Raw genomic sequence first — 20733 nt, forward strand, 5'->3', positions numbered from 1 at the left:
TTATCATGTTGCCGCAGTCTTCGCTCAAGCAGCAGGTGGCCAACTGCGGTCAGCTTCTTCATTCTGCTCAAACGGTGGTTTATATACATGGTTATAGATAGTTGGAAAGCTCTTAAATTGTGCACATCACTGATAAAGTTAGCAGTCACAACTTCTAAGTGCAGTGATAATCACTCACAGTGATATGGAATTGGCGTCAGATGAATAAGATCGCGTAAGAAAAGTAGGTTTTCTTCTTAAAAGACATCAGTGAACAAGTTGGATTTTTTTTAGGGCACTCTTACAATTGTGTGGTCACTTTTACTGATGGCAGATTTTTCTTTCAAAAACCTTTTGAGCACTGGTGCAGCTAAGCAAGGGGATGAAATTATATCAAACTTCTTGCGGTAATTCCTGGTAACTGCCTCACGCAGCAACACAAGTGGAAAATTGTTATTTCACAGAAGGAACACGGGGGGGAAAAAAACCGAAACATTTATTAAACCACATTTACATATGCAATCCGAGCTGGTGTTTGTATTACAGCAGAATCCAAATAAATGCGTAATTAATTGCCAAAAAGGTTGTTATACTGTACATGGTATAAATTTGAATGAATGGTATGGAATGGGAAGGTACCACTTCTTGATGTTTTTCTCAATTCTGTTGTGCCTGCTTTCCTAAGCCTATTGTGACATTAGAGTGCAGTATTAAATTAAATTTGGAGGCCCCTGCATGAATCCTAGAGAACCGTCAGAACAGCTCTCTCTCGTATCCTTCGTTTCCTCTTCTTTTCTTTGAATCTTTCAGTTGCATCAGCAAAAAAAGTCACATCTTCTTTAGCTTCTATTTCCCTTTGTAAAAATTGTAGTCCAGCCGTATTGAAGCCAATGACATCCTGTTACAGAAGAGAAATAGAAATGAAACACAGTGAAGTGAGAACTTCAAATACATTCGTGAAACATCCTTGCCGCTGTCAATTTGTTTAACGAGTGGCACCAGTGCTGAATTTCCAATCCCTTTGATGCTTTTCAGGCCAAAAACAAGCTCTCTAAGCTCACATATTACGTGCAATATTGAAGCTGCAACCCATAAGATGAGATGGAACAAACTGCCAGTGTATTATCTGTGGGTGGCACGGTAGCACAGTAGTTAGCACTGTTGCTTCACAGCGCCAGGATGCCAGGTTCGATTCCCGGCTTGGGTCACTGTCTGTGTGGAGTCTTCATATTCTCCCCGTGTCTGCGTGGGTTTCCTCCAGGTGCTCCAGATATTATTAATATTATTGTATTATTATTATGCCATAAATAAAATATTTGTATGATACTCTTCTACAAAGTCGGAGTAACTTTGCTCCATGTTTTCACACATATGAAAACCACAGCTTTGGAAGCAATAGGATCAGGTCCAGATTTCCAAATATTCCAGTGCCCCCTCGTTCCTCAGTTACCTCTGGAAGGCCCCATCGGTGACAATGGTAGTCCTGTCATTCATTAGCTTTTCAGACAAAAAGCACCTGAGAGGCTATGTGACCCTCCCTACTCAGATGCATGCACATAGAATATACATAATTTTAAACTACAAATAATTTACGGATCATTGACCGAATTATTCACATTGCTTTCTGGATCTTGCTCCCATTGGTCAGTGTTGGGTGGTCTAACCGGAGTGCCTGTTATCTTCCTGCAGCTTCTCGGGTCTGTTTCCTGCAATACTTATTTTTTACACTGTGCTTCATTGTTTCCTTGTTTGTAGCCTTGCACAATGTTCGAGCAATGCGTCGTTTTCCAGCATATGTCCCACTGAGCACAAGTTCTTTCAGCAGCAATGCTAAATGTCTCAAAAGGAATTCATTTTTTGTATTTCCCTCACTCTAACTTGATTATACAAATAAACTAAGTTACTATCCATAATAATGTTCACAAAACACTAGCCTATTACGTGAATGAAGATACGCCTTTCATAGTCCAAAACAATAATACTTATTTTGTATTTTTTAATACATCGTTCACAAAAATAAAAAATTTTGTAGACTTCTATAATAAATACTTAAACAGCTTTGTTAAAAATGTAATAAAATTGTTTATTTATAACAACTTCACTTCGTGATCAGACCAAGTGTCAGGGAAACAATGTTCGTTTTAAAGGATCTAGATTTGTACTGATAAAATTAGAAATAAGGTATAGTTTTAAGTGGGTTCAACTTAAGTGTTTCAGCGTAAGGAAGGGTAAACCTATTGTTAGATTCCTGCTGGACAAAGGTTTTTGTATGTGTCAGGGTTTTGGGTTTCATTTCAAATTGTGCTTCTATTGTGCTTACAAAATTTGTGGAGTGAAGAGTAAATAAAAACTGGCAGAAAAGTAGCCATTGCTTAACAACTAGAACAAAGAAAAATACAGCACAGGAACAGGCCCTTCGACCCTCCAAGCTTGTGCCGACCATGCTGCCCGACTAAACTACAATCTTCTACACTTCCTGGGTCCGTATCCCTCTATTCCCATCCTATTCATGTATTTGTCAAGATGCCCCTTAATTGTCAATATCGTCCCTGCTTCCACCACCTCCTCCAGCAGCGAGTTCCAGGCACCCACTACCCTCTGTGTAAAAAACTTGCCTCGTACATCTACTCTAAACCTTGCCCCTCGCACCTTAAACCTATGCCCCCTAGTAATTGACCGTTCTACCCTCGGGAAAAGCCTCTGACTATCCACTCTGTCTATGCCCCTCATAATTTTGTAGACCTCTATCAGGTCGCCCCTCAACCTCCGTCGTTCCAGTGAGAACAAACCGAGTTTATTCAACCGCTCCTCATAGCTAATGCCCTCCATACCAGGCAACATCGTGATAAATCTCTTCTGTACCCTCTCTAAAGCCTCCACATCCTTCTGGTAGTGTGGCAACCAGAATTGAACACTATACTCCAAGTGTGGCCTAATTAAGGTTCTATACAGCTGCAACATGACTTGCCAATTCTTATACTCAATGCCCCGGCCAATGAAGGCAAGCATGCCGTATGCCTTCTTGACTACCTTCTCCACCTGTGTTGCTCCTTTCAGTGACCTGTGGACCTGTGCACCTAGATCTCTCTGACTTTCAATACTCTTGAGGGTTCTACCATTCACTGTATATTCCCTACCTGAATTAGACCTTGCAAAATGCATTACCTCACATTTGTCCGGATTAAACTCTATCTGCCATCTCTCCGCCCAAGTCTCCAAACGATCTAAATCCTGCTGTATCCTCTGACAGTCCTCATCGCTATCCGCAATTCCCCCAACCTTTGTGTCGTCTGCAAACTTACTAATCAGACCAGTTACATTTTCCTCCAAATCATTTATATATACTACGAACAGCAAAGGTCCCAGCACTGATCCCTGCGGAACACCACTAGTCACAGCCCTCCAATTAGAAAAGCACCCTTCCATTGCTACTCTCTGCCTTATATGACCTAGCCAGTTCTGTATCCACCTTGCCAGCTCACCCCTGATCCCGTGTGACTTCACCTTTTGTACCAGTCTACCATGAGGGACCTTGTCAAAGGCCTTACTGGAGTCCATATAGACAACATCCACTGCCCTACCTGCATCAATCATCTTTGTGACCTCTTCGAAAAACTCTATCAAGTTAGTGAGACACGACTGGGGCACCTTTTAAATAGGAAGGCTTTTGAAATTAGTTTTTAGCTGAATTAATTTGCAGTTGAAGATAGGATGCCAGGGAATGAACATCTCTCAACTCTGCCAAAAGAAAAGTTGCACAGGGCAAGGGTGCTGCACAAAAAGGCAGACTTCCCAAAGAACCTGGTATGTCCAGACAACTAGCGAACTGGGACAGAAAGAATGTTTTGGGAAGAATAGTCAGAGGCTTTTCCCCAGGGTGGAGGGGTCATTACTAGGGGGCATAGGTTTAAGGTGAGAGGGGCAAGGTTTAGAGTAGATGTACGAGGCAAGTTTTTTACGCAGAGGGTAGTGGGTGCCTGGAACTCGCTACCGGAGGAGGTGGTGGAAGTAGGGACGATAGTGACATTTAAGGGGCATCTTGACAAATACATGAATAGGATGGGAATAGAGGGATACAGACCCAGGAAGTGTAGAAGATTGTAGTTTAGTCGGGCAGCATGGTCGGCACGGGCTTGGAGGGCCGAAGGGCCTGTTCCTGTGCTGTACATTTATTTGTTCTTTGTTTGTAAGACTGAAGTTAAGGGAACAGAGACCAAGAAGTATGAACAATGTTCTGTTCAAGAGAATTCAAGGGAAAAGCAGATAAAGTGGTCTGAGTTAAAACAGCTTCAGTAAACAGATTTAAAGTGGAAAAGCAGACTTCAGGTAAATCAAATGTTTGGTGCCACCTTAATACAATCTGGGAATCGATCGTTAAAGCAATTGTGAAGGCAAAGAAATCCTGAAGTGGGAGATGTAAAACCTGGATGCTGGATTCCTTGTTAAAAGTGGAGCAGAAGCTTTGTTCGAGAAAAAAAAAAACCCCGGAAACCCTGGAGTAGAGAGAGAAATCCTTGTTTAAGAGAAAAAATGAAAGTGTGCCTTTTTGAAAGAGGAAGTTGAAATCATTTGTCTGGAAGCCGGAGTTCAGTGAGACAAGGTGGCTCACAGTATAAGAATCACCTGGTTCAGAGCGGAGTGTGTGTCTTACCACAACCAGCCGGTGTGTTTAAAGGGACTGTGTGTTACTGAGACCATTATTGCTTAAGATATACTTTGTAACCTGTGTTAACCTTAAAATAGGTGTATAATTGTGAAGCCAAGGGGGGGGTAAAATCATAATCAAACTTTTCAAATGTTTTCATCTAGTTGTTGAAGACTAATTAGTGTTCCTCCACGTTTTCTAAAAAGAAAGTTACGATCTTTTGAGCCAGGGTTTCATTCTGGGACCATCCCATCCAGTATAACACCAACTGGAATCATAACACAAGTGTGAAAGAAGTCCTTCCAGGAGCACAGTGTGACTTCCTTGCGATATTTTCCAACATAACAGATTGTTCACAGTTCCTTATGAATAGAAAGGGATTTTGAAAATTCCTCTGTAACATTGCATGCTTTATAATGTGTTTTCTGCATGACACCTAATGTCCACTCGATAAAGAAAAGCTCATTGTAATATTGTCCCTGAATGGAATTATTTTGCTCATTGTACAACTTGTTAGTTTTATTTAAGGACGTCATCACTTTTTGAAGGTTCATTGCTGCTTGTTTACTTGCAATTTACTTGGTTTGTTCTCATGCACTCTTGGTTAGCTGTGGAAGAACAGCAATCTTACCTTAATATCAATGATTTTTCCGATTGTGTTTTTTCTCAAACTGTCGATAACCGTAAGGAGCATCTGATTACTTGTGATTTGTCCAAAATGAATCCTGATGAAAAAAGAGAATTGGAGACAGTTGATTAAGTTTTGCACTGCTTGCATCCAAATTGATTTGGTCCTGTTTTAAAGTTAGTAATTCAAGCTAATCCATTCCCTTCTGAAAGTGTCTAAGGGAACAAGGTGGTTAACTTTGGTGGGGGAGGTGGCGAAAAGGGAATCAAAAATTGTATCTGAATACCAACCTCAGTAGGAAGAAAAGGCAGCGGCAAACGAGTTCAACCTCTAGGGAAAGTTGAATATACTCATTAAATAGAGTGAGCAGGTCGGGAATGTAGGAAAAGGGTAGGACGAGCAGGGATTCCTCCATTTCACTAGAGAGGATCAAAGACAAAAATGATCAGAATATTATCCAAAATTGCAAGTACGCACAATTCAAAGTTTGCTTCCTATATATCCCCTAATTTTACGACTATCCAATTTCCATCAGTTCAAGCCTCTAGTGAATATGCTAGCACTGTTATTGCCATGGTACCAGAATGTTTAAGTATGGGTGGCACGGTAGCACAGTGGTTAGCACTGTTGCTTCACAGCTCCAGGGTCCCAGGTTCGATTCCCGGCTTGGGTCACTGTCTGTGTGGAGTCTGCACGTTCTCTCCGTGTCTGCATGGGTTTCCTCCGGGTGCTCCAGTTTCCTCCCACAGTCCAAAGATGTGCAGGTTAGGTGGATTGACCATGCTAAATTGCCCTTAGTGTCCAAAAAACATTTGGGTGTGGTTACTGGATTACGGAGATAGGGTAGAGGTGGGAGCTTAGGTAGGGTGAACCGAGGGCCGGTGCAGATTTGATGGGCCGAATGCCCTCTTTCTGCACTGTAAATTTTATGATTCTATGTACCAAAGTAATAACTCTTTGGGGTTAAGAAAAGCATTAAAGTGGACTGTATTCATCTTATATGGGTTACTTCCGAATATTTAATAAAGTAAACCAACTAATCCCACAGTTTGGAAGCAATTTTACAAATGCAGATCTACCATGGGTTTATAACATAGTAGTTCAACCCAGTTGCTAAGCCAAGAGAGACACCATCTGGGGAATTAAAGTGCGAGGTTGAAATGTCTCCTGCCATTGTGTTGCATTTGGGACGAGCAGGTCCCTGGATTTGGCTGGTCAGGAACAGAATAAAGTCAATACAACATGCTGACTGTTGATCCTCTTCCACCACCAAAAAAAATGCACATACGTTAGAAACTTTTCACACAGCAGTAGAATTAGAGCAACTAAAAATAAATCTATTCATGGTGCAAACTGGGTTACAACCACTTGTAGTAGATTTGAAGTCAAGAAGCTGAAATAACTTGATGGACAATAGAGATCCTGCAGTTTGGATGATGGGAGTAGTGAAAGTAACTGCTATATAACTGGTATATACTGTTCAAACTAAACTGTAATTAGATAGGGCATTTCATAAACTCAGGGTATCCCAAAAATAATTATTAAGCCAAGTGACTGGGTAATATGTAATAATGTAATGTTGGTCGTGGGGAAAAATATTGACCAGGACACCAGGAGAACCCCTGTGCATCTTCTCAAATAGAGTGACATAGGATATTTAAAAAACATTTACACAGGAGGGCAGACACTTCAGAGTTATGTCTCACGCAAAAAAACAGCACCTCAGACAATGTAGTTCTCCTGCAGTACTGCACTGGATTGTCAAGCTAGTTTATGCGCCCAGGTATCTTGCATGGACCTCAAGTTCCTTCAGCATCCGACTCGGATGCAAAGGTTCATATGATTCAGAAGTCCGTTGATTTAATTTGCCACAAGTTTGATGTGAAAGTCCATATTAAATCATTACTCACCTTGATTTGACTTTCCGAATAACATCCAAAACATAGCGGGATGGCTGAGAAAAACATAAGAAATTACTTAAATACCAAAACCAGCCCACATGTAGAATTCTTCAATACAACACCAGCTGAATTCTATCTACCACAAACAATATGGGCAGCACGGTGGCACTGTTGCTTCGCAGCTCCAAGGTCCCAGGTTCGATTCCCGGCTTGGGTCACTGTTTGTGTGGAGTGTGCATGTTCTCCCCGTGTCTGCTTGGGTTTCCTCCGGGTGCTCTGGTTTCCTCCCAGTCCAAAGATGAGCAGGCTATGGGTTAAATTGCCCATAGTGTCCATAAAGGTTAAGTTACAGGGATAGGGTGGAGGTGTGGGCTAGAGTAGGGTGTTCTTTCCAGGGGCCGATGCAGACTTGATGGGCTGAATGGCCTCTTTCTGCACTGTAGGGATTCTATGATTGTGATTCAATTTGCTTTCTTCCATGAATAGTTTAAATTGCTTTAAAATTAGCTTTTCCATTGCCAGAAATAACAGAAACAAAACATTTTGGAATTGACAATTTTCTTTGTCATTATTTATTATAATAAAAAATTATTTTGGCAAAGTGGCACGTCTTCAAATTAAAGGAAATATCCGGATCTAAAATTGGGAGTAACAAGAGCTATAAATACAGTAAGTACACTTCAGGCAGACATTTATATCCCTCCAGAGATGCAGAACACAAATGTAATAATTTTAACTTTAAAATAGTTCCAAAATAAAATTTTAACCATATGGCATTCGCATGCAAAATCTATTTTGGTGCTGACAGCATTCTCTCTTGAAGTCATAGAGCTCTGCAACAGAGAAAAGGCCTTTTGGCCTATGGCATCTGCGCCAATCAAAAACAACCACCCTATTCTAATCCCATTTTTCAGCAATTGGTCCACAGCCTTGTATGCCTTGGCATAGCAAGTGCACAGCTAAATACTTAAATGTTATCAGGGTCTCTGCCTCCACCACCCTTTCAGGCAGTGAGTTACAGACACCCACCATCCTCAGGGTGAAAAGGTTTTTCCTCACATCCCCTCTAAATCTCCTGCCCCTTACCTTAAATGTATGCCCTCTGGTCATTGATGCCTCCACCAAGAGGAAGAGTTTCTTCCTATATTTCCAACCAATCTCTCTTCAAAGCTAAAACTCTCCAGGCCAGGCAACATCCTGGTAAATATCCTCCATTTCCAATACTATCACATCCCTCTTATAATGTGGATTCCAGACCTATCTAATCTAGCTGTGGCCTAACCAATGTTTTATACAGTTCCAGCATAACCAACCTGCTCTTAAACTTTATGTCTCAGCTAATAAACACAAGTATACCATAATCCTTCTTAACCACTGTATCCATCTTCTCTGCAACCTTAAGAGACCAGTGTACCTGCACACCAAGGTCCCTCGGTGCTTCCCAGGGTCCTGCCGTTTATCATGTATTCCCTTGCCTTGTTTTGTCATATCTAAGTGCATCACCTCACACTTATCTGGATTGAATTCTATTTGCTACTGATCAGCTCATCTGACCAGCCCGTCTATATCCTCCTGTAATCTAAGGCTATCCTTCTCATCTATTTACTACCCCACAAATTTTAGTATCATCTGCGAACTTACGGATCAACCGTCCTACATTCATGTCTAAATCATATAAACCACTAACAGCTTCCGGACTCCACCACTGATCCCTGAGGGATCTCACTGAACACAGGCTTCCAGTCAGAAAAACACCCCTCACCCCTCACCCTCTGCTTCCTGCCGCTCAGACAATTCTGGAATCAATTTGCCAAATTTTCTTGGATCACATGGGCCTTCACTTACAAGCGGTAACTTACTGATGTAAGCTTTGAAGCCCCATCTACCAGATTATAATGGAACTCGGCTGGTAATGGGCTGAGAAATTTGAGTTCCAACCCCATCATCTTTTCCAGAGGGTCAACCCAGTGTATGCTCACAAAGGGCCATGCAAGTGACAGCCCAAGGAGGGAAATATAGCTCCTGCTGTGATGTGTCTGGTAGACAGGTTTGGGGTGGCTATGTCTGTTAGACCCTAGTATGCAACTTTCAATGGTCGCAGTAACAACCTTGAAGGAATAACTGGCAAGGGGTCTCAGTGGATGAACATGCACAGGCTCCAGCAACATTATGTAAACCTTTGCGAGAAAGATGTCTTCAGGTTGCGCTACTTCCTCCTGCTTCAGCAGAGACCTGCCTTCCAAAAAGGCGGGAGGCAGAGTCCTGGAGCAGATCTCCATCTGTTCACCTCAGGTACGCGAGGAAATCACGAAGTATGCTGCTCTCCCTAAGGCGTTTTCTCCCCAAAATCAGAAAACTAGTTATTGAATATACTCTGATTTTGTATGAGGATGAAGTCAACAAAATAACTCTAAACTGCGATGTTGATGGTTAAATAGCATAGTGTTTACAAACTAGGACAAAAATGACAAATGTGCGGAAAAAATTAGAACTACTTACTGAGATGTTTCCATAGGCAGTCAGTATTGGGTTAGTGGGCGGTGGCAGCTGGAAAGAAAAAAATTATACAAGTTATTTTATTATTCAGGTATCTCAAACATAGCCAATGTTTACAAGCTAAACAAGGGATATCACACTCTTCAGTAACATGATACAAGGACAGGTAATCATTCCCACCTCTGACAAACTTTGAAGTTTTATATCTTACTCTTTCCTTTCTTTGCAGATACTGTCAGACTTGCTAAGTGTTTCCCACAGTTTTGGTTTATTTCAGATTTTGAAAATCAGCAGTATTTTTTAATTCCCCACCTCGGATTTGAGGAAGCGATCGCAATATTGTCCTGTATGTAACGTATACTTATTTTCCATTAATAAGCTTCACCAAAAGTTAGGATAGGAAAAATCGGTAGAATTCATTCTTTTTGAAAATGAAGGCACTATATCCTGTTTACACCACTGGACGTACAAACAACATCCAACGATTCACTTGAAGGAAGAAAATGCAAAAACTATAAATCTGAAATAAGAGCAGGGAGATGTGGGAAACAGGCCACTCAAATCTGCCAGGGGGAAAACAAAGTATTGTCAACATTTTGGTACTGATTCTTCATCAGGAATGAAAACCAAGAACAAGTATTTTGGTGCAGTTAAAAAGTAAAATAAGTGGGGTAAAGAAATAGCATATAAACTAATCAGAAATAGTTAATGCAAAACAAAAATAAATAGTGAATGGATTGAATGACCTGCTTCATAGAAAACTATTCAATGGTTGAAAGGATTAACAGTGAGCTGATGAAAAGACACTGAAAGAACAGAAGAACATGGAAATAGTTAAGACGGTGAAAAGGTGTAGCAGAGGGTAACACAAAAGCTGAGAATTTGTATTTATTTTGCACTCTTTCCATCTGATATTTAAGGATATCCCTTTGTAGATCTGCTTGCGGACATTTTTGCCCAGTTAATGTGGGCCAGTTCCCCTTTTATCTCACTGAATTTTGCTTCCCCACCACCCCCAGTCCAGCAGATTCTTGACTGGTTGGACAGTGGGATTTGCATATCTTAATGGATGATTTGCAGTCAGACATCAGGCCAAATTGTTTCGGGGAACATTAATTATAGGTTGGTGACCGTCTTGGTGACTATGGGCATAAACGTCTGATGATGGCTTGTTTTTCAGGCCTTGACCTCACACGAGTCTGAACTGAATACTCCAGCATGCTCTTCAGGAAGTGGCATGTTAATTGGTCACTTCCACCATCCAATTAAGGGCTGCGGGCAGGGTTGCTGAGGCTGGGAAACAATGGCACTGTGCAGCCAGAAAGGAGAACAAGAGACTGCCTCAAAACTGGAGCTGCAGACTTTGGCACCAGGGAGAGAGATGGGTTAGGACTTGGTTTAATTGATAGGCTGGTGGCCAATTATTTGGCCCAAAAGGTTGTGCTCTACCTGGTAACAGGTGGTGATTGGATCCTATCCCACTGGAATGTTTTTCAGAGTCCCAAGGTTTCAGTTTTTATTCAGGCAGCATAATCAACTATATCTCTCTCCAAAAAGCCTGCTATTAGCATTATCGCTCTCCAGTATGCTTGTGAGTACTGCATTTCTGAAACTACAAAGGCCTGAATACAAACCATGAACTGAAAGCAAAGTTTGAAGTGAAGTAAGGTGTCTCCCCAGAAAGCTGTGAGTACTGCATTTCTAAGCTACAGAGAACTGAATGAATGAAACTGCAGAGAAGATCATTACAGGCTGCAAAACAGAGACTTTAATCTACAAGCATGCTGTGAAGAAAGGTGTGCTAAAACATAATCTGAAACAAAGACTATTTTTCCTTTCACTTATGATTATTACCTTTCCACCCTTGTGTGTTTGTCTGTCTTGTGTGTGTGCGCGCGTGTGTGTGGAGGGTGGGGCAGGTTAAAGTGGGGATTACGAATTAGCTTATAGTTAACAAGTTGTATTTGCTGCATATTTCATTATAGTTCTTATTATAAATAAACAGCAATCCTGATTAAATTTACAAACCTGCGCACTAGCCCAGGGTATTGTAACACCCCCAGTTCCATCATTGGGGCATGGAGACTTCAGCTCTGATGGCCACCTCCGTGGTACTGCCGGGCTCGACACTCAGCAGGCAGTCGCTCTGACACCTGGGAGATCCTGGGTGTGTTTTTTCCTTCCCTGCATTAGGCCCTTGGCTGATCATTAGTGGCTATCCACCAATGCCAGGTAAGTAGCCACTGCCGTTGTCCAACCATAACTAGCAAGATTTTCTGGGGGAAGAAACATGTTGGTCTGCCAATCTGACACCCTAACCTCCAAGGTTGCTCCCACTTCTGCCTTCAAACCGGCCTCTGTGGGACTGGGAGGATTCTTCCATTCAAGTATATTCCAGAAAGGCTATTCACTGAGCTGGGTGGCAATCACATTACAATGTTTTGGTAAATAATTGTCCAACTAAGGAATTATTTAATCACAATATAAACAGTTCCAACCTTTTTGCCTGCAAGTTTACAAGCATGACTGTATTCCTCCAGTTTCTTGGTCTCCTCCCTGTAGAGTACAATGGCTTCCATGATGCGTTCAGCCTGCCAAGAACATTCAATAGCTGAGTACAGTGGGGCTCATAGTTCTCATTTTGAAAAGCACAAGAGTATGCTGTCAAATTTGTAAAACATTATTAGGTTCCACACACTTACAGCTTTAATGGTTTCTATAGTCTTCTTCCCAGCTAAACCGGCTTCCCCTTCTTTCTCTCCAGGAACCTGTTACGATGAAAGCCAATTTCAGTGAAAACTGCATTGTTTCATAAACAATAGACTGACAGACCCTACAATAGCAACGCAGACCTCACAAGTCAGATAAATGAAAAATAGAAAAATAATGAAATGGCATAAATCCTCCACAGAGAGAAACAATTTTCATATCCGCCTGACATTTAATTCTGCAATCTTAGTTGGTACACGGAGTTGTATAAAAATCTCCCAATTGTATTCAGCTAACACTGCCAATAGGTTCAGTGAACAGTCAGGACAACACTACCAAGGATCAAATTTAGTGAGCAGGGCGGTCATCCATCGAAGTTCACCCACATTAGTATCATACGTTCAAGGATTTTAGCAAGACTTCGAATGGAAAGCTGTAAAGAACAGGGACTTCATAAAACCATATTTTATGTCAAAAATTACTATTTACCAAGTGGATTTAACTGCATAAGTTTTAAAAACAACAGAACTATTAAGTGACCTGATCAGCAGTTCTAAAATGGCCAAGCATTTACATTATTTCACCTTGCAAATTACAAAGTTATCAGAAAGGAGTCATGCTGTCTAGAAGCAGTCCACCAGTTCAATCAGCTTAAGCAAATGGGAACGCCCATTCCCTAAACTAATCACAGACATCCAGAGGTAGATGTGGATGACCGTTAAACGCAGTCACTTTGGACAATGGACCCTTGCTTATAAAAGGGCTCCACTGACTATTCCATCCAATCACTTTAAACTAGTGTTTTTCAAACTTTTTTCCTAGGATACATTTTTATCAACCAGCTGACCTTCGTGACACATGCCACTTTCACTTGCCTTTAATGTGAAAGGGGAGCATGGTTGGTTCTCACAATCTCACTTGAATCAGGTTTAAAGAAGGGGAGGGCAAAGCAGGTGCGGACTTCAGCCAGTTTCTTTGTGCCGCCTTCATCTTTGTGATAACGGGAAATCCAACCTCTCACATGTCATGAAGGGCAAATAGCAACAAAATGCTCATTTTACTCAGTACTGGATATTCCTCAGAGATGCTGCTCCAGAACGCCCCATGGGCTTTTGGCGTGTTTTCAACATGGTATCACAGGCAAAGCAGCGTTGTCTTTTAACTTGGAGTCATTTGTAAAGTAATAATGAACTCTGGGGTCTCAACCTCAAAAGGAGTTTTTTGCCCACCATTTCCCTTTCAAAATCGTCTTCTCCCATTTGCCAGTATTTCCCTTCATATAACACACATGGGCTTTGCATCCTTAGTTGTGTGGCCACCTAAAATGGCATCCAGCAAGAGATGCTGGGAAAAATAGTTAAGGGTATGGACGAGCAGGCTGCAGAACAGAACAAAGTTGCAGCCCAGGCTTTGCAGACTTCAAACGATTTCACAGGTTGTTGCGAACGACATAAGCAAATGGCCATCTCCAGGCCATCCCAGGAATAGAACTGTCCTGTCATTCACACTTGTTTACCAGACACAGCGGCACCTAAATTCCTGATGCATCCAACACCTTCAAGCATGGCCACTAAGTGCCCACCCCAAAATTGATGTGGCAGCCCAATTGGACTTGATCAATCAGGCTGATCGAGCCCTGATCAATTGATTGACAAGTGACCCAGAGACCGCCCACCAAAAGAGTCACGAAATTCAAACAGCATAAAAGTTACTGCATTCATTCTTTTTCTTGGAGCAGCAGCAACCAACAACGGTGACTTCCATTGGCTGACAAAGGGCCAACCACGCTACCAACAGAAGGAAGACCAGAGCCAGAAGAGAACCAGATTGACAAGCAACTAACAGAGATTACAAGACCGGAACTACAGATAACAGGCCTGTATCTGCCTAGGACTTGTTGATCACTGCCAAGTTAAGTTAAGATCTTGGAACTATTGGTGTATAGTGTAACCGATGATTCGAGTGTGCGATTGAATAACCATAACCATTGTGTGCGTGTGAATAAATATTGTTCTGTTTTATAAACTGAGTCTCATAATCATTTGGCCACCATATACGGGTCAAGACACACTGTGGTTTAGACAGATGCAACAGTTGCATTGGCACAATTGACAAAACCATACCTCAAGAGATCATCTTTATTCCTGCTTTGTTCCTGAGTTAAGTTTCTTCTTTGTAGGCTGTTAACCAGAGGCCCTGGAGCTCTGTACAGAATTAACAATAGCACTGTTCTGTTCTCCACTACATTCTTCTGAGCAGCTCTTTCCAGCAGATTCTGTTGTGAGATCCTATCCAGTAGGCACACTGCCTATTTGAGTCTCTGGCCATCTCTTATTTTGAAGAAAACAATCTATCTTTGCAGTCTGCTGCCTTGCTTGCCAGCAGCTAGAAAATGGAAGCAGCTCTGCTCCATGATTTGGTGCCAAAAGCACATACATGAAGGGCACTTGACGACAAGTGTATGTGTAGGTGCATGACCTGGTCACTGCTGCTGCTTCTGGCCAAAGGCTGCACACAGCCTTATTTATTCTCAATTAAAAGGTAGCAGCGGCCGCCATTCTCAATTTAAAAGCTGGTTGCGGCCGTTGGTAGATTTTCCCGCGATAGGGACCACCGCAGCAGGAACAGCACGACCGATCGCTCAGTAGCACTCCCAACACCCACCCTTGACCCACCTGCGAGTCGCGACCCGCACTTTGAAAAACTCTGCTTTAAACAATGGACCTGCAATAAGAGTTCCTTAGCGTGCTGTGACCATACCTGGTAACTGGCTAATTTTGGAATGGAGGTCATGTAGTAACAAACGAACCCTCTGTGTTTGAAAAAACTTTTTCCAAGATCATTGTCAGACAGGCCACGAGTGGGGAACAGTGAGAACTCATCGTCTCTCTCGCTCTTCTCTCCAGCCATTTTGCAAGCTTGAACCTCCCTGTATTTGACCAGCCAAACACTACAGGCAGCGTCTTCAACATAAACCACACCACTGCTGACTTTAAACCAAACCACTGCTGACTTCAGAGGAAAAGACAGAGATAGCCTGTCAAGACTTTAAATTGCCTCTCCGCAGCCACTATTAAAAAATTCACCGAGCATAGCCGGAAACCATCCAGCGCATCAACGTATCCATTTCTGACTGACTTTTTTTGGACATTCTTAAAACAATTTAATTTACCCTCCGTCCTTATAACCTACCTCCGTGTGCATGGGAGTCTCTTGGATGAAAGTAGGAGTTGGAGCATTTTTATTAATTTTTTTAATCTATCAGATGTTAAGGAGAATAAACACTATATTCTTTTCTTTTAAAATTTAAGACAAAACCTGTTTGGCTGTGTCTTCTACAGTCACAGCACTGAAACAGTTATGAACGCACTTAATTGAAAATTGTGGTCAACCAAGATACGGAGAGGGATAACTCTGATAAGTGCATACTGTAGAAGAACGAACTAAAAGCAAGTCTTTACCTTATTCGGCTTTATTTTCAAGCCTGCTGAGCAGAGACAAACTCTTCCAGCTCAATTCCCTCCAAAACACCAGGCAGCCAGTGCTGGCCAATTCATCCTTATAGAGAATTGAGTATAATTTGCTAATCAACATCCAGCACCAATTTGCCTTGTTACCTTCGAGTACTGGGTGTGTAACATTCACCATGGAGAACATACTATATTCTAACAGTGAGAACCATTTTACCGCTTCTCACCTGGCCATAGCATGAGACATACTTCCAGAATCTATTCAAAAGAATTATGAAATACAGGCTGATCGCCCGTGAACTTGCATGTAGTCTTCAGGTAGAGCTACAGAGCAGGGGATAACTGGGTTAGTGAACAGAGGGAGGTTTTAATGTATTGTAGACAGGAGATGCTCACAAGTTTGACTCAAATTTGCCAATGTAACTAACTGTGATTTTCAAAGGAAAATTATAAGACTGCTCCTATAGCGAGACACTCACCACTCGTTCTTCTCCTTTTCCCATACTCTCTTCAAATTCTGCTTCCCTGTGCTGTGGGAAAGAGAGTTCATTAAGAGTTAATTCACAAATTGCAATAATTTTAAACTAAATAACAAGCTCTTCAATATGCAACTGGCAGCTCAATTTTCCATACAGCTAGCAGGGAAATGTTGAAAGGTCTGTCTTAAATTTTAGAAGGTTTATTGCAGTACATTTAGATCCAGATCTCCCTCTTCCTGCCCGTGCAGAGTTGGGTGGGATTTTCACCACAGTACCAATACTACCAGCAGTCCTGCTCAGTTTCTTGCTCCTTGACTCAGGCAATTGGGCTGAAGTCACTTAGAAGGGCATATATTTCCAAGGCCAAGGTGTTATAATGATGGAGAAAGAAAACACAGAATTATACACAGAAATATTGGATTTAAAAAAAGACCCAAGTTTTATATTTAAAAATGGACACAAACTCCGAAGATGGCTAAGAATGCACAGTTAGCCACCGACAGGAATCGCACCAGGTTGTTTCTCTAAGGGACAAAGGAACCTCTCCCCGTGCTTCCAGACAAGGTACTTCTAAAAGCATCCAAAGACTGATTACTATCCCCGATAAAGACAAAGGAACCTAATGGCTATCTCACGTAAAACACTCTGGGTTTAGTTGCCTCCCTAGACTAACCAGTGGATTCCAGTTTGGAATACACAAAGGAGGAGGTTACATGTTCGCTGATAACGCTGCCCAGGGCCTGCCTGTGTCTGCCATGTCGGTCCATGTGTGAGTATGTGAGCGTGTGTGCACTGTGAGGAAACACAGCTGTAAGTTTTCCACACTGAAGGGTGTGATACCGAAAGCAGTGCCCCTGAAAAAAAAGAAATAATCATCTATTGCAGGAATATCTAAAACTCTCTCTCCGACTGGGGAAGTTAACCAGCCAGCAAAAAGAATCACAATTGGAAAAGGGAACTGAAATAAGACCATAAGGCTTAGAAGCAGAATTAGGCCACTCGGCCCATCGAGTCTACTCTGCCATTTAATAATGGCTGATATTTTTCTCATCCCCATTCTCCTGCCTTCTTTCCATAACCCCTGATCCCCTTATTAATCAAGAACCTATCTATCTCCGTCTTAAAGACATTCAGTGATTTGACCTCCTTAGTCTTCTGCGGAAAAGAGTTCTACAGATTCACCACCCAGCTGAAGAAATAGCTGTACCACAGCACAAAATATCTGAATCAAAGAATCAACTACTTGCCTGCAGAAGTCAACTGTACTGGAATCAATCCTTAATGGCTACAACGCTTCATCATTCACTCCTCACAGCTTAAGAACTGTTCTGTGTAACTTTTTATTTATATTTACTTGTGATTGGATTCAATTCTTACTACTGTCCGTATGAATGTAGATGCATGTGTTTTACCATTTCTCCTTACCTTTTTAGTAGCTAATTAACTTACTTTATCTTATCTCAAGAAAGTCTAGTTAAATTTTTAAACAGAACTATTGGATCTGGAAAAGGTACCCACGGGAAAGGGAACGTTGTTCGATTAAACCTTTTTCCTACCAGCAGAGGGTGGGGTGAATAAAGACACAGAGACAGTCAGCCCTCCTCATCCAGGTTTGTAAAAGATTTTGGGGTATGTCAGCTGGACGGTGACAAATCGAGACCTCTCACCCGGATCAAGAAATTTTGGAGAACCTCACTTGTTATAACAAAGGCCCTCAGTAGGGGTGATGATAAAAGAGAGGGATAGTAGGCTACTGCAAAGCCCGATCCTTCCATTGGGATATTTCGGGGTCTTTCTACTATTTGACCAAGAAGTACTGCTAGGAATTACCTGAAGGCATTGATTCAACCACATCTAGTGTTCCATGTATGCCAGAGCAGATGCGGTGACCGTTTCTCATTCCTCAAGGACATCAGTGAACCATCAGATTTTTACAAAAATCCAGCAACATTTTTGGTGGCGGCTCAGAAATTATTTTATTTTGTTTTATTTCACAACTTTCCACGGTCAGATTTGAACTTTAACCTCTTGGTCGTTAATCCAGCAGCATAACCAGAGAATTACCAGGCATGGTTTTGTTTCCCGTTCCCACATCTGACTCCCCCAATGATTTATCCTGGGCTCCCATCCATTTCTCAGCTGCGAGCTGCACCTCAAAACATAGGGCGGAATTCTCTGATAATGGGGCTATGTCCCCACACCCGCAAGAAAACGGGCGCGAATCACTCTGGACTTTTTTCTAGAAAGTTCAGAGTGATTCTCCGTTTCGAAGGAGGCTTGCAGGGCCCCGGAGTAGTCCATGCAGCTCCGGCTGCCAATACGGTGGCCTGCACTCCCCCCCAGATCGCGCGCACCCGCTGATCAGTGGCCCGATCGCGAGCCTGGTCGACCTGGAGGTCCCCCCCCCCCCGCCCGGGTGACGGATCCCCCTCCCCCCACCAGGGCGGCCATGGACTATGTCCGCAGCCGCCACTCCGAGTGCCTGCCAGGTGGAACCATGAGTGAACCACGCCTGTGGGAACTCGGCCAGTTGCCGGCGGAGAATCATCACGCGGGCCTCTTTCAATGGTTCCCGACCGGTGCCGTGTTGACCACACGTGCGTGACTGCTGCCGATTCTCCGGTCCGTGGAAAATCGCGGGAAGGCATCGGACCCGATCGCTGGTCGGACCCCCCTGTGCCGAGCGCGATTTCGGCGCAGAGAATCCCGCCCATGGTTTATCAATGATACAAGAACAGAGGAAGCTGGAAAAACTCAGCAGGCCTGCCAACATCTCAGTCAAAAAAGAGAGAGATGCAGACTCTCTTTTAATCCTGATAGCAGATGCTGGCAGACCTGCTGAGTTTTTCCATAGCCCACTGTTCTTGTTTCAGGTTCCAGTATCCGCAGTATTTTGCTTATTCTACCAATGATACCTAGCTCCACCACACAGCACTTCTCTCGGTTCCTTCACTGTCTGATTCGTCATGCTGCTTGCTTTACTTTCAGTATTGGATTGACATAAATTTTCTCCTACTAAATATTGCGAAGATTAAAGCCAGCACCCTAGGTCCTGCTGCAAATTCCTTCCTGAGCCACTGACTCCAAGCCAAGCAATTACCTCGAGTCCGAACTGGACTATTTGCAATATCGGTGTCATATATAATCCAAGATGAGCTTCTGAGGATGTTTCCCCTCCCTCAGCAAGACCCTCCATTCTGACTTCAATATATCACCTGACTCTATCCCAGCCCAGGTTGTCTGCTGTTGGAATGCTCATCCGTGTTTTTGTTACCTCTAGACTCACGATTCCAATGCTTTCTTGGCCAACTTCTGTAACCTTCAAAACTCTGCTGCCTGCATTCAAATTCACACCAGGCTCTATTTATTCACTAGCTGTGCTTGTTAACTTATATTAGTTATTAGTCTGTTAATTTAAACATTTTCATCCTTGCATTCAAAGCCCTCCATGGTTTTACCTTACCTTGCTTCCCTCAATCCACCTCTAACCTTCTGAGCCTTACAACCGCCCCCCCCACCCATTGACATAATTCTGGCTCCTCACACAACCCTGGTTTTAATCGCTCCATAATTGGTGACATGCCTTCAGCTGCCTAAGCCCTAAAGCTCTGGAATTTTCTCTCTCAACTTTTCTACCACTCTCCCCTCTTATAAAGGTGGTCCTTGAAGGCCACCTCCTTGCCCAATTTTCAATTAACTGTCCTAAAATCTCCATTTGTAGTTCAGTGTCAAATCTGTTTGAAAACATTCTTGTAAAGTGCCTTGGGACATCTTTCTGAGTTAATGACTTTGTTTAAGTTAATGCTACCAATGAATCTACTCCTAAGAGGAACATGGAATGACTGAATTTGAGCAGTCTCAACTCAGATAGCACAAGTTCACAGCCAACAGGCATCTCATCAGTTTGGCTCTATCAGAAGCCCGATTGCAAAGGTTAATGCCCATGGATCTCCACTACATCCCAATATTTTCCCCAAGAATTAGCTAACTTGAGAATACACATGTACCCACATGCTCTGCCATTACCCTGCTCCTTCAAAGGCTTATTTTAATTCAACAGCAATAGCTTGCTTCTCCCTCCAACAACAGTTAAAGACACATTACCATTTCTCTCTCTTCCTCCAAAATGATCGGCTCTCTTGTTCGATCCCACAGACGTAGAGATTTATCATGAGAGGAAGAAACTATGTGATTTCCGTTGGGGCTGATGGTCAAACACCAGACCTCTCCATGATGTCCCTGTTTGGAAAACAAAGAAAAAACAAATAATGGGCTGGACTTATTGACTGTTATTCAGGCTTCACAAATCTATAAAAGACCAAAAAAGCAGCCATAATTTGTCAACAATTACCAGGAGTACACAGTACTATAGAGGCAAGTAGCTTGCTATAATACAAAAAATAATCCATGTGGAAATACCAATCTA

General features: G+C 42.4%; 1 protein-coding gene across 3 annotated transcripts in view; it reads right to left on the reverse strand.

Moving 5' to 3' along the window:
• Positions 1-458: 458 nt before the first annotated feature.
• The window catches only part of wdr3 (WD repeat domain 3), a 74877-nt gene continuing 54602 nt past the window's right edge, over positions 459-20733 (reverse strand). For all 3 annotated transcript variants that reach the window (XM_072513763.1, XM_072513762.1, XM_072513764.1), the window contains exons 19-27: positions 20412-20546; positions 16308-16358; positions 12352-12417; positions 12148-12240; positions 9653-9700; positions 7163-7206; positions 5543-5671; positions 5256-5349; positions 459-877 (exon numbers count right to left, since the gene is read on the reverse strand). In XM_072513763.1, the coding sequence (XP_072369864.1) occupies positions 722-877; positions 5256-5349; positions 5543-5671; positions 7163-7206; positions 9653-9700; positions 12148-12240; positions 12352-12417; positions 16308-16358; positions 20412-20546 (816 nt within the window). In that variant the 3' untranslated portion in view covers positions 459-721. The remainder of the gene's footprint in view (positions 878-5255; positions 5350-5542; positions 5672-7162; positions 7207-9652; positions 9701-12147; positions 12241-12351; positions 12418-16307; positions 16359-20411; positions 20547-20733) is intronic.

The sequence above is a fragment of the Scyliorhinus torazame genome, chromosome 8, assembly GCF_047496885.1.
Source record: "Scyliorhinus torazame isolate Kashiwa2021f chromosome 8, sScyTor2.1, whole genome shotgun sequence".
Classification (NCBI taxonomy): Eukaryota; Metazoa; Chordata; class Chondrichthyes; order Carcharhiniformes; family Scyliorhinidae; genus Scyliorhinus; species Scyliorhinus torazame.